This window comes from Dama dama, chromosome 22, assembly GCF_033118175.1.
Source record: "Dama dama isolate Ldn47 chromosome 22, ASM3311817v1, whole genome shotgun sequence".
Taxonomy (NCBI): domain Eukaryota; kingdom Metazoa; phylum Chordata; class Mammalia; order Artiodactyla; family Cervidae; genus Dama; species Dama dama.
In genome coordinates this window covers 23,750,018-23,764,071 of record NC_083702.1, presented here as the reverse complement: position 1 = coordinate 23,764,071, position 14,054 = coordinate 23,750,018, and the positions used below count along the sequence as shown (strand labels likewise).

Sequence of the window (14,054 nt, the reverse complement as noted above, 5' to 3'; positions counted from 1 at the left end):
AGGAGGTCAAAGGAAATCAACCCTGAATATTCATTGGAAGGACTGATGCTGAAACTGAAGCTCCAATGCTTCGGCCACTTAATGTGAAGAGCCAACTCATTGGAAAAGACCCTGATGCTGGGGAAGATTGAAGGCAAAAGGAGAAGATGGCAGCAGAGAACGAGATGGTTGGATAGCATCACCAACTCAATGAACAAGAGTTTGAGCAAACTCCAGGAGATAGTGAAGGACAGGGAAGCCTGGCTTGCTGCAGTCCACGGGTTGCAGAGTTGGACTCAACTTGGCGATTGAACAACAACAAAAACAAATAAAAGTTCAGTAGCCCTGGTTTCCAGATGCATTTGGAAGAACCAGATCCCTGATTGCTGGACTCATTAAGTATGGGCTGGAAGTATTGTCGCAAGAGTTTGAAAGCATTGGTGTATCTCTGGGAGGAGAAAGACCCTAAACTCCAGCCTCTCTGAGCAGGAAGCTGTCTTGCCCACTCCCACTGTGTCTTGTCTCTACCACCCCCCACCCTTGAACTCACCTCCTTTTTTGAATAATAGTCATTAACACTTAATGAGGGTTTACTCTGCCCCTGGTCAGCTATCTCATTTAAGCCCTTCAAACCTAATAGAGTAGGTTCTTTATTACCCCATTTTTGTCAAATCATGAAAAAAATGGATATTCAAAAGGCTCAATAATTTGCTCACTCTTAGCTGCTGACTAAACACAAGCCCATTGCCCTTATGTTAAATTTTTACATTATCTTTTCTTACTGTTCCTATAATGTGAAAACTTGGATGGCAGTTATTGGATTATGAAATGGAAACCTGAGGGGCACAAGCTTTACATGATATTTATAGAGCTATCTACACATCCAGTCTCCATCCACCTTTCTTTGTCTTCCTGACTGTCTTATTCTGGCACACCTTCTTCATACGTGTAACCTTCTCTTCATTCTCTCTTTACAGGTATCTGATCAATGTGACTTTTGAAGGGAGAAATCTGTCCTTCAGTGAAGACGGCTACCAGATGCACCCAAAGCTGGTGATCATCCTTCTGAACAAGGAGAGGAAGTGGGAGAGGGTAGGACATGTCTTTGGCAATTCTTGAGCTAAGTGGAGGGGGTGGGGATCGGATATTTTGCAACACACAGGAGGAAAACAGCCACTTGGTTTTGGTCTCTGAGCTGGAGATCAATACTTTGAGAGCACAGAGGAGGCCGTTTCTCAAACGTGCGTCTTCATTTTCTTGCCACTTCGGTCAATCAAGAGATGATTTTCCCTGTGTATTACCATCTTTATTGGTAACTGTGCTGTCTGCAGCATGACTTTGTTTTAATGGAAGAGTGTGCAGGCATGGGATAGCACAATTAAGTGGAGAAACTGAATGATGGTGTAATTCAGGAGTCGTGTCCTACAGGGTGTACTGGGAGGCCTGTGAAACCTAATTTATGAGCACACAAATTTGGATTTCCTGTGATTGGAGGCTTGCTCTTAGGATTTCTCCCACTGTCAGCTGATCACAGTGTCTGAAATTCTATTACTAGGCATTAATTTACATGGGTGCCAGACTGCCTGGGTTCAATTCCCAGGTCTCTACTCACTAACTTGGCTACTTACAACCTTGGGCAAATCTCTTAACTTCTCTCTGCCTCCATTTCCTCATCTGAAAAATGGGAAAAATAATAGTGTCAGTATCACAGGGTTGCTATATGGATTAAATATATTGATATAGGTATAGGACTTAGAAGGGTACCTGGCACATAGTAAGCACTTAGTAGTAGGTATCTAATTCCTAGTTCAATACAAATGTTCCTGGGAGTCATTTCATCACAGGTGTTCATGAGAATCAGGACACTTGTGCCTTGAGATGCTTTGTGGAGAAATGGTTTCTCAGATAAGTAAGATTAAGGGGTGCTGTCTACTGTGTCTCACTTGGGAAGATTCTCTGAACACATATTAGCATTTGAAAGTTCAGAGTTGTCTTTTTTGCTGAGGTGTCATTGACATATATAGTTGTACTAGTTTCTAATGTACAATATAATAGTTCAATATCTGTGTATATTGTGAAGTGATCACCACAGAAAGTCTAGTTAACATCCATCACCGTGCATGGTTCCAAAAATTTTTTTTCTTGTGATGAGAACTTTTAAAATCTACTCTCTTAGCAACTTTCAAATATGTAACACAGTATTATTAACCATAGTCATCGTGCTCTACCTTACATTCCCATGACTTCCTTTTATGACTGGAAGTTTGTATTCCTTAACCAGCTACCAGTCTGTTCTTTGTACTTATGGCTAGATTTTTTTTCTTCTTTTTTTCAGATTCCACATATAAGTGAGATCATGCAGTATTTATCTTTCTCTAACTTCACTTAGCATAAATACCCTCAAGGTCCATCCATGTTGTTGCAAATAGAGGTGTTTTAGCGAAGGAACATCTTTAATTTTATTTAATTTGACATTTCCCCAAATGATTTTTATCATAAAACCCTTTAGTTTGCAGAATCAGATTCTGTGAAACAAACACGTTGAGAAACACTGATTTAAGGCAATTTCTGCAGACTCTGTGGGCCAGTTGGCTGAGAACAGACTTCAGGATGTCAGCGTGGCTCTGACTAGGATGGAAACCAGGCTATATATTTTCAGAGAGAGTAGCCAGGAAAAGAAGCCAGAGATAAACTTCTTGAAATTCACAATCTTGTCACAGAGAGACATGGACACGTGAAACAGGCTGTGTGTGTCTTAGGTAGTGGGACCCAGAGCCTTACCCTTCAAACGAAAGACATTTGTCATGTGTTCCTCCAATAAGGGCTCAGCTATGAGGCTAACATCATACCCGGCGTCCTTGATTGAAGTTATCGTTTGTTCCGAAATGGCTGTTCTCTGGGCTCCTGCTCTTCACCCCAATCAAGCTGCTTTTCACCGCTGCTGTGCAGACATAATAATTTAAGAAGTGTTCTGGGGCCGGCGTGTACACCAGGCACTTCTGTAGATCTCCAGAAGAGGAGTTATTAAAAACTGAGGCTTCATACGTAGAACAGAAGACGTCCAGCTGGGGGTAGCTTTTATGCAGTAGACTCATGATTACTGACTCAAGTATGGGGCCTCTCACAGCCGTCCTGTCTTAAAGAGACACCACTTCCACTCATTGGCGCTGCCTTCTCTTCCTTAGGCTGGAATCTGAGGCTTGGGACTCCCACCCCTTTCCACAGCTAGTTTCTCCTTGCTGGGGGCTGGATCCCTCCCCTCCGTATCAATTCTACCTTTACCCTCACTCTTCTATGTATTGCTTATTTTTATATGATCCAAAAACCATGTGGATAATGTTTTAAACAGACCTCCCTCTCTCTGATGCACACTTTCTTATTTAAAAAAATTTTTTTACTTTTAGATATGTTTTATTTCAGAGATCATTGGCATATTCAAGTGGCATCAGTAATCATCCATAAATAAAATAAAGCCCTAGCAGACAAAAATAAAGATTCAGATTGTAAAATGATATGTTTTCCTCAATGATAACACTCAGTGAAATTTTTAATTGCATGGCTCCTTATTAACTGGGAGCCCAACCACACTTGGATCCAGGGGCTCAAAAAAGATCACCCGGGATGACACACACTTTTATCCATTCAGCTCAGTTCTGGACATGGCTTCTAGAATGAGCTTCCCAAGGCACAATTCCGGTTATGTTCTTTCTCTGCTCCAAACCTGCTCACAGCTCCTGTGGTTTGTGAATTGGACGCAAACTTTCTCTCTTCTTGCCTTCAAGGCACTGCTCTGTTTTCCAACACCTGTCTTCTCTTCCTTGGTGTATCCTGTATCACCATCAAGCAGCACCGGGTTCGTCTCTGTTCTGAGAAGGTGCCCCTGTATGTCTTGCTCCCTACATGGCATGTCATGATGTTTCCTTTTCCTGGAATGAATGGTCCAATTATACAAATCACAATCATCCTTTGAAACCAATTAAAATATTGCCTTTTCCTCGCCTGATCTTTGACCGGGATTTCACTTTTCTCTCCCATATCCCCTGTAGCATTGGTCTGCTCCCCTGTAGCGTTGGTCCGCACCCCTGTCAGCAGCACTCGAGACAGCTGCCTGTGTCAGAGCTGTGTGTGTGATGCTTCCAGAGGGCAGAGGCTGTGTCTTTATATTGTTGTGTCCTCACGGGAACCTGGAGGAGCATGTCACACGCCTCAATAAACGTGTAGAACAACTGAGAACCATTACATAATGCAGCCGTCTAAAATCCATCATTAAGAATCCAAGTTTATGTTGTTGCCCTTGATACAATAGCTGGATTTTTTTTTTTTTTTTTTTTGGCAAGAGGAGATAAAATCTTTATGTAGATTGAGTTTTCATAGATCGTATTTTAAGTGTGCTAAGGGAGCTTGTTATTTAAAGAAATTTTGTAAGTAATCTTTTGATAAAGCATTTTGGGGGGATTGGGATCATACTAAATAGAATAGAATATTTCACACTGACTTGGTTACATCAGAGAATGCTGCTGCAGAGAGAAGTCAGTGTTTTTTGGCTTTATGAGCCTCATGGCTCCCAATCGTGGAAGCCCCTGTGGGCAGGCAGGGGCAGCCAGGCTCAGGTCAAAGGCATGTCTGGGACATGGTGAAATCAAATATCCTTTTCTTCCACCATCACCCTGGCCCCCAGAACCCTTCTGCATCCCCAGGATTCCTAATAGTATTCTAGATGGTTCCCAGTGGTCCTGGGGAGATTTAGAGCTCAGAGAGGCAGGCTTAAGGGTGAGGATTCTACCGTAAAGAGATGCTCACGGGGGAGATAAGCAAAGAGTGAGTCTCAACTTCTGGAAGAAGCATGGGCTAAGAGACAGTGCTGTCAGCTTCTAGTGACACGCCTAACTCATTTGTGTGATCTGCTCCTTTCACTTGTCTGGGGTCTTTCTTTCCTCATGTCTAGAATGGTGGCATGAACAATGGGTCATTCTCAGCTCTAACTCCTGAGATTACAAATTCATGCTGTAAAGAAATAGGACCTTGGCATGGAAGTTAGTTGACAGCTGGAGCATACAAAAGAAGACTTTGTTTTTAAGGACAGTAGCTCCCAAGTCATTCTTGTCACTGGGGTAAATATCATGAGCCGAGCTGAAGCAGCCACGCAGTCAGGTTTATGTTTATTTTCTTCGGTATACTTGTTATCTGATGGTTTGCTTATTTGTCTGCCTGTTTACTACCTGTTTTCTCACACCAGGATGGATGTTGCATGGGGCAAGGGCCTCTTTCACCTCGGTAATTCCAGCACTTAAGAAGGGTGCTTGGCTCACTTCAGAGACCATTGTTCAATAAATGAAGAATCTGTATGCTTAGGGGGGTTGGAGTAGTGACTAGCCATTCACTTCTACCTCAGGCTCTCCGGTGCAGATGGAGTGGTTTACTGAACAGCTCACAAGAGCAGATACATCCCTTCCTTTGGGGTGAGTGCCCCCAAGGACCAGCAAGGGACTCAGGGGACCTTCGGCGAGGCCTCATCTCCAGGCAGGCGTGCCCAAGCAGTGCTCAACAAGACACCTTGGGCAGAGAAAGATTGATTAAGTTGTCAGTGTGAACCCCATGATAGGATTTCACAGGATTCCTTCAGGTTTTTACAAAGCCACTGTCTTATAAATTTGGTTCCTTCTGAAAGACTCAAAGTGAAGGCAGGATGGTCTAGAGGACAGCTTGGTTTTGGAAACGGGAGAGAGCCCAGTTCAATGACCCACACTAGTTTTTTTTTATCAACAGTGTTAGCCCAGCCACTGATATTACCTGAGTCTATTTTCCTTCTGTAATATAAGGCTTTGCCTAAGGCTATTATACAGATTAAAGGGGATTTTACAGTAACCAACTATAAGGGAGATGATAGTAAAACTGGTTAATGGTGGCTGAAACATAGCCAGTATTTTACAAATATCAGTTGGTAGTCTCCACCCTCTTTGTACAATTTTTTAAGATACTATCTGCACATGATAAAAAGTCAAATGATGCAAAAGAACATCCAGTAAAAAGAATGTCCTTTTATCATCTATGAGCCTTGGTTCCCCAGACCACTTCTCAGAGCAATTGTTGTTCCCACTGTCATGTTTTTGCTCTGAAAATACACCAAGCATATTCAAAGTTTCCACATTTACTCAACCTCCTTTTTTCTTTTGAAACAAAGGGTACATGCTTTTGTGACCCTTTAGTGGGATCCTATATAAGTAGCCATTAAGGAGGCATGGAGGCAGGTAGATGGAATAGCAGAGATCTCTGGATCAGAATTATATTCACATAAAGCCAAGTACATATCTCTGGTAGATAGAAATGTGAGGAACATTTAAAGAGGAATACAGATACACACAGACATAGCCTGGTGAGTTGGAAAGGGTAGGGGATGGTAGAAAAATATTTCTGTGCAGAAGGGTTCATTTCTAAGTCTCTCTAAGAGGGGGGTAGATGAATAAACTTGCATTAAAAATAGTCTGGCACAGAGAGGCAGTTCCAACAAGCATTCGGGCTTCTGTCTTTATCTGAGCCTCTCATGATTTGCTTCATTGCTGCTGCTCCCTGCTTCCATTTAATCGTTCCTAAAATGGGGATAATAAAAATGAAATGCAGTGGGGGTGTGTTCTGAGCAATGACTTCAAGAAATGATGATGGTGCATTTTCAAGCTGTTAAGATGTAAACAGACCTTAAAGGGACTGTCTAGGTCAGAACTGCGAGGATACGTATGGTTTTCATCTCCGCTATCCTTTCTCCCAAAAACACCAGACGTGTATTTTACAAGCCCACTCCCTCTTCCCTGCTTCCATCCACCGGAAAATACTCCTCCTTGTATAGAGTACAGCATTCTCTGTTTGTCCAGGTCATTCTTTGGGCTCCCCAACCCCCAGTTATCATTTTAGGCTTGCAATCCTAACAGATTAGAGCCACATTCACCAGTGAAAGAAGGACTCCAGGAGAAAGTGGTTGATTGGAAATGCTGGGTCAGTAGTTTTATTTGTGAATTAAGTAAGAGAGAGGAAGGGTAACCAAACTGGTAGAAAGATGACTCCCAAGAGCTGCCGCAGCAGCAACATCATAAAACAGAAGGCGCCACTGGCGTCTGGAGCCTGAGATGAATGAGTCAGGTTAAAGGCTGCTTCCGGTCACCCCGTATCCAGGAGACAGCACTACCTCCAGACTGTGGATGCTCTGTCATACTGGTACCTGCTCTTGTTGTTTAGTCACTCAGTCATGTCCAACTCTTCGCGACCCCATGGACTGTAGCCCGCCAGGCTCCTCTGTCCATGGGATTTCCCAGGCAAGAATACTGGAGTGAGTTGCCATCTCCTTCTCCAGGGGATCTTCCCAACCCAGGGATCAAACCCGCATCTCCTGCATTTCAAGTGGATTCTTTTACTGCCGACCATTGGGGACTTCCTTGAGGACAAGCAAAATTGTATTCCAGGATGGTCAGTTTGGTGGTGATATGAGAAAGGTCGATCACTGCTGTGACAGATTCCACTTGAGGGCCGTTGACTCTTGACCTAAAACAGCCTCTCCATCTCCCAAGCATGCATGTGTGCTTGTGTGGGCTCACACATACACACACACACACACACACACACACATCATGGACAAGCTGATGGGCTGCTCACAAACATAGGAACCACATCTGTTTGGTTTTCCACTAGATGTCTGTTCCCTGCCTTAGACAGTGCTCAGCAGGCCAGGAAATACTTGGTGATGCTGGAACACACCTGCCCCCACTTCATTCCACCTCACACCCCAGGGGAGGAGCCACATGCCATCCACACACTTTCCAGGTTCACAGAAGGCACCTGAGGAGTGAAATATGAGCTTCTTCCTGCGTCGGTGTGTTTGCTGTGCACCTCCCGGTACCACCACTTAACAACATGTTCTTTTCACTGACTTTGAACTGCATCCTAATAGGCATCATTGGATTAAGGGATTAAGAAACAGACTCCATGGAGAAAGGCTGTGGGAATTGGGGTCATGGAGGGGAAGGAGGAGAGCAAGGAGGTGATGACTTTCTTTAAATCTATGAAGAATTATCAGACCAAGTGTTGACATCAGCTGTTCACCCTCTCTTCTCCAGACAGAACCAGAGTTAAGTGGGCTTAAGATCCAGCAGAAAGGATCTCTGCTAGCTCTCGGGAGAATTTCTTCATAGAGAGAAGTGTAGAGTGCCAGAACTGTTAACCATGCCAGGGGCTGATTTTGGAAGAATCTAAAATCAGGGCTATTTCTTAGGGGGCAGTCCGGCCCTGACAGCAAGGAGTGACTTCCAAGGCATTGAGGGTTTGGGGTCTTCCCTTCTTTCTTACACATAATAATTGAGCACCTACTATGAGCCTAGCACTGCTCCCACCAAATTAGTCTTCTCACTTTCCTAGTTGCTGGGGAAAACAAAAAAAGAAGTACTGCAAGAAGGATGCAGATTGTAATACAAAATTTCTATAACCTAAGGTGATTTTTATTTTTATTTTTTCCTTATTTAAAACTTACAACTCTTTATTTTGCAATAATTACAAATTAACAGGAAGGTGCAAAAATAATACAGGGAGTCCGAGTTTCCCCCAGTGGTAAGATTTTACACATCGCTATAGTCCAACTTCAAAACCAACATATGACAATGGTACAATACTACTGGCTAGACTGTAGACCTTATTTGGTTTCACCAGATTTTACATGCACTCCATTTGTGGGTTTTTTGTGTAGCTCCATATAGTGTTAGCACAGATATACATTCATTGTAATCAACACCACAATCAAGAAATAGAACTGTTCCATCAGCACAAAGGAACTGCTTGTGTTGTTACCCTTTATAATCACCCATATCTCATACCCCCTCCAGTCCCTATCCCTGGTAACCATTAATCTGTTCTTCATTTTTATAATTTTTTCATTTTAAGAATTTATAATGTTATACAAATGCAGTCATACAGTAGGTGACCTGTTGAGACTGACTTTTTTCATTCATCATAATACACTTGAGATCCATCCAAGCTGTGTATATCAATATTCTGTTTCTTAACATTGCAGAGTAGTATCCCATAGTGTGAATAGTTGGTTTGACTGCACACTCAACTGCAGGACATCTGGGTTGTTTCATTTGGGGCTATTACAAATAAAAGTGCTAATAACATCTGTATAGAAGTTTTTGTGCCAAAATAGGCTTTTATTTCTTTGGGATAGATGTCCAGAAAAACAACTGCTGGATAATAAAGAACATGTATGTTTAACTTTCGATCCCTGGGTCAGGAAGATCCCCTGGAGAAGGGAATGGCACCCTACTCTAGTATTCCTGCCTGGAGAATCCCTATGGACAGAGGAACCTGGCAGGCTACAGTCCATGGGGTCCAAAGAGTCAGACATGACTGAGCAGCTAACGCTTTTACTTTCATGTTTAACTTTATTAGAAGTTTCCAAACCCTTTTTTTCAGAGTAGCTTACCATTTTACATTCCATTCAGCAAGGTATGAGATATCCAGTTTGTATGCTCAACAGCATCTGCTATTTTCACTATTTAAAAAAAATTTTGGCCACACCCCGAGGCATGCGGGATCTTAGTTCCCCAACTTGGGATCAAACCTATGCCCCGGGCATTGAAAGGCAGAGTCTCAACCACTGAACTGCCAGGAAGTCCCCATTTTCATTATTATTTTCTTTAGCCATTCTGATAAGTACATAGTCATAATTCCTTGTGGTTTTAATTTGCATCCCCTGATTACTAGTAAGAGTCAACATTTTCTCCTATGCTTGCTTGCCATCCACATTCCCTCTTCAATTCTATGTCTATTCATGTCTTCTGCACATTTTCTAATTGTATTATTTTTTCCTCTTGACTTTATTCTAGATTCATCGCGATAAATGGTTTGCAAGTGATTTCTCTCAATAACATCTTCCTCTTAAATTGTTTGCAGAGCAGAAGTTTTTCCTTTTGATAAAGTCCAGTATATCAACTTTTTCATTTTAGGACTGTGCTTTTGGGGTGAAGGCCAAGAGCTTGTTGCCTAGCCCAACATCCTAAAGATTTTTCTGTGCTTTTTTTCCCTAAAGGTTTTACAGTTTTACATCTTACACCTAACATCATGATACATTTTCAGATTTGTATAATGTATACAGTTTAGGTCAAAGTTCCTTTTCTTTGCCAACTGCACCAACATGATTTGTTGAAAAGACTATCCTTCCTCTGTTGAATTGCTTCTGTACCTTTGTCAAAATCGGTTGGGCTGTCTTGATCACTGCAGTTTTATAGTAAATCTTGAAGTCAGGTAATGAGAGTCCTCCCAGTTTTTCTTCTTCAAAATGGATTTAGCCTAATTAATTTTATTCCTGGACATTTTCATCCTTCCCCGTTCTGTCTCCGGCTTTATTCTAGAGAAGAAAGTTCTTGCAGAAGCTCTTCCTTTTCTTGTTGCAGCTCCTGCACATGCTGTTGGTTTTGCTCCAGTCTGTCCTCCAACCACTATAGTAGAGGTCTGCTGACCGCTGACATCTGACTACACAGATTCTTGGTAAACACTGAGCCATTATGGATCTTGGTTACTGAGTCCAGATGTGTAAGGCTGTGGATCCTCCTATATGCATCTTGTTCTTCTTGGCACAGGATCTTGGGTAGCTCAACTGCTGACTCAAGACATACTTTCCCAATGGTTACATGAGGTACAATATGAATTGGGATTTCAATTCTCTCATACTCTGAGCTCCTTTGGGCCTGTATGGATTGAAAGCAAGTATAGAGTACCCGTCCAGTCTTTGTATTTTTATCTTCTACGAAGCAGGCAAATGTAAGTCCTACAAAGCCTTGATCCATCATCTGGTACATGGCTTGTGTGCGGACATCAACATGTGAAGGCCAAACAGTTATATGGGGATGGGAGTGATACCAACCCACAACTCTCATGGGGCGACCCGTCAGTTCAGCCAACCTCTCTGCCTCTGTTGAGGCCGCAGACAGCTGCTCTGGAGAAATTTCCACGCGATCCTTCCTCTTATCAGAACGCCGCAGGATGATGACAGAATGAATGTGAACAATTCTGATGGTGTCAAACTCCCCAATGCACAGCCCCATCACCTCTTCCTTCTCCGTGCTCAGAGCGTGGTTGAGACACACGAGGAAGGCATCCAACTCCAGATGGACCGCTTGCACTGCCTGCACCACCTGCGCCGCCATCTTGGTCCCGCCCGCTCACGTCAGCCTCCCGCCAGCTCGGGCCTGGCCAACCCACCGCTCAGCCGGGCGGGTTCCGCGGGGGGCGGGGCCTGGGGGCGGGGCGGGGCGGGGCGCGCGGGGGCGGAGCTGGGGACTTGGGAGCCGGGCCTGGGGCGCAGGGTGGGCGGGTGCGTACCCTAAGGTGACTTTTAAATCTTTTGTCTTATGTTTGGGTGGCGTTTCATGTTGCCTGGTTAGTAAAGACCGAGCATCTGTATGACACTGGCTTACAGACAGGGCCTCTGGGTTGCATGCTTTTGCTTGTCTTTCTAAGTTGTTGATTATCACAGACTCTCACATCCAAGTGATGTGGTTCCCTCAGCTCCAAGAGCCATGGCCCATGTGGCTTTTTGTCTACACCCTTTTCTGAGGTTCCAGAAAGAGACTTGTGGGGTGGGGAGGTGTGCGCTTAAGCCCTCAAAGTTTCCATGGCCCTGTTAGTCCACAAAGTCAAGCTGCTGCCCCCATGTACGTTTGAAGAGCAGAGCAGGATGTATTGGGGGAATAGACTTCAGAAATGTCATTTCAGAAAGGCTGGTTGTCTTCATGTGCTGTCATCAGCCACTGAATGAAAAGGATAAAAGACCAAGAAAAGCTTGGTTGACTTTGCTTTTGAAACCTATACCTGCTGGTCAGGTTTGAGAAAAGCTGGACGGAGCTTGGAGACAGAGCTGGCTTGACCTTGACTTAAGGAAACGCAGTAAAGAGGAAAGTGTCCCCAAAGCTGAAAGACGGCTTTCATCCACCTTGTTTACTTTTTATTGAGATTTTTATTTCATGACAGTTATCTCTGGTTGGCTCCTGAGTCTCTGATGAACCATCTTTCTAATTCTGGCTTATGATGTTTCTTCAGTAGTAGTACTCTTGCCTGGAAAATCCCATGAACGGAGGAGCCTGGTGCTACGAGTTGGACACGACTGAGCGACTTCACTTTCACTTTTCACTTTCACACATTGGAGAAGGAAATGGCAACCCACTCCAGTGTTCTTGCCTTGAGAATCCCAGGGACAGGGGAGCCTGGTGGGCTGCCGTCTATGGGGTCACACAGGGTCGAACATGACTCAAGTGACTTAGCAGCAGCAGCAGTGTTGAAGAAGAAGTAGTGGTATGGAGGGGTTACAAGACTCATGTTGATAGATAAGTTAAAAACACGATTTTCTTATTATAACATTTGTGATTTTCTTATTTGCTTATTAAATGTATTTAGGGGACAAAATAAAATTTACCCATTTGAATACCTACAAAGAACTAGCATTTACATTTCTTCTGTTTCTTATCTGATGCATTTTTCTGTGTATATTATAATACAATACAGTGTGATACAATAGAATTGGAAACACAATGTATGAACAGTTGCAATCTTCTTTCTCTCACTATGATATTGTGGCCATATTCTTATTTTATTAATGTTATCCGAAAGCATGAAACTTAATGACTGCCTCATTTTCCATTGTAAAGATGTATCATACTATTTTTTTGGACTGCATCGCATGGCATGTGTGTTCTTAGTTACCCAAACAGGGATCGAACCCATGCCTGCTGCAGTGGAAGCACTATCTTCACCAGTGGACCACCAGGGAAGTCCCTGTATCATACTTCTTTAAACAAACCTCCCATGGTTAAGCATTCACATGTGTATTCAGTAGAGACTAGTACTCAGATGAGAATAATTTCAGAGTTTTTGATAATCCAACTTCAATGCCCTAAGATTGATGTCCAAGGTGACAAGGTTTGGTCACATTTTTGTTGTTGTATAATGACCCTAAACATTCAAAATGACATCCCTTAACCTGAGAAGCTTGAATTATATTAATTCGGTAACAGGAGAGTAGACACATGTGTGGTGGGTATGTGTCTCTCCTTGGTGGTTCCTGGTCTGCTGGGAATCTCAGAGGGTTTTCTCTTTCTGATCTTCTGATCCTCTAATTTCGCTGATAAGAATATTTATCATCTTTGGCAGTTACAACACACGGAGGATGGGGTTGGTCACGTGGTCTGTGTCTGCCGTTTTCATCATGCTAGGACCATTTTCTTGCAAGTTAGAGGCCTTCGAAGTTCAGGCACATGTTCCCAAGGGGCTAGTAGAGCTAGCTTATGCTTGTTGTGACATCATTTCTAGTGTTGTTTCCATTCTCCGTGCCCCAAGTGACCCAGGAAGATGGGAGAGCAATACCTTCTTTCACCAGTGGGGGCAGCACCTGGCTGCCTCTCACAGGCACAGGCTGATGTGCCTCAACACTGTCAGAGGCCATCATGGCAGAAACCACTCCTTTTGAACCTTGATGTATTTTCTACTGAACTGGCTACTTTGTGCATACATTAATAGCATATTAACTTTCCCTGAGGTTTGGCATTAAAGCTATAATATCTGAATGTCCTTCATATACAAGCATACCTCTGTTGACCTACCACCAGGAGATCTTCTGCTTTGAGTTCTTCCTGTAGCGCTGATAGATTTGTGCAAGTTCCCACACAGTGTCTCTCACCACAGTACCTATTTCTGAGAGTTCGCTGAGACCAGGGTAAAGCAATCTGTGTGTACAAGAAGGGAAGCAACTGACCTTGGCTTGTTAACTCTTCTGATTGGCCCCTAGTACAAAAATTTAAAGGGAAGTCTAATTAAGAAAATAATCTGCCTTTAAGAATGAAAGCTATCAATAAAAAACATGAATACAAACATCCCACAACAGGTATAGAAGTCAGATTATTTGGTATGATTTTTCTTTCTCTATTAGAATGATTTATGTCCATAATTTGGTGAACATTTCAGTTCATTTTGAGAGAGAGTGAGTTGCGGGGGTGGTGCTCTCACACTTTCTACCCACTCTCCCTCTCTGTGATCATATGACCCAG

General features: G+C 43.1%; 2 protein-coding genes across 2 annotated transcripts in view; one reads left to right on the top strand and one right to left on the bottom strand.

Moving 5' to 3' along the window:
• GRIN2B (glutamate ionotropic receptor NMDA type subunit 2B) overlaps positions 1-14,054 on the top strand; it is a 341,566-nt gene that overhangs the window by 210,064 nt on the left and 117,448 nt on the right. Inside the window, exon 3 of the mRNA XM_061124117.1 lies at positions 957-1,071. Coding sequence (XP_060980100.1) covers positions 957-1,071 — 115 coding nt within the window. The remainder of the gene's footprint in view (positions 1-956; positions 1,072-14,054) is intronic.
• LOC133043286 (lys-63-specific deubiquitinase BRCC36-like) lies at positions 10,179-11,203 on the bottom strand. The gene has a single exon (XM_061124116.1). The coding sequence runs from the start codon at positions 11,160-11,162 to the stop codon at positions 10,455-10,457; it is 708 nt and encodes a 235-aa protein (XP_060980099.1). The 5' UTR covers positions 11,163-11,203; the 3' UTR covers positions 10,179-10,454.

Excerpts from the sequence above, each read along its gene's own strand:
- LOC133043286 (XM_061124116.1), bottom strand. The coding sequence starts at position 11,162 with ATGGCGGCGCAGGTGGTGCAGGCAGTGCAAGCGGTCCATCTGGAGTTG.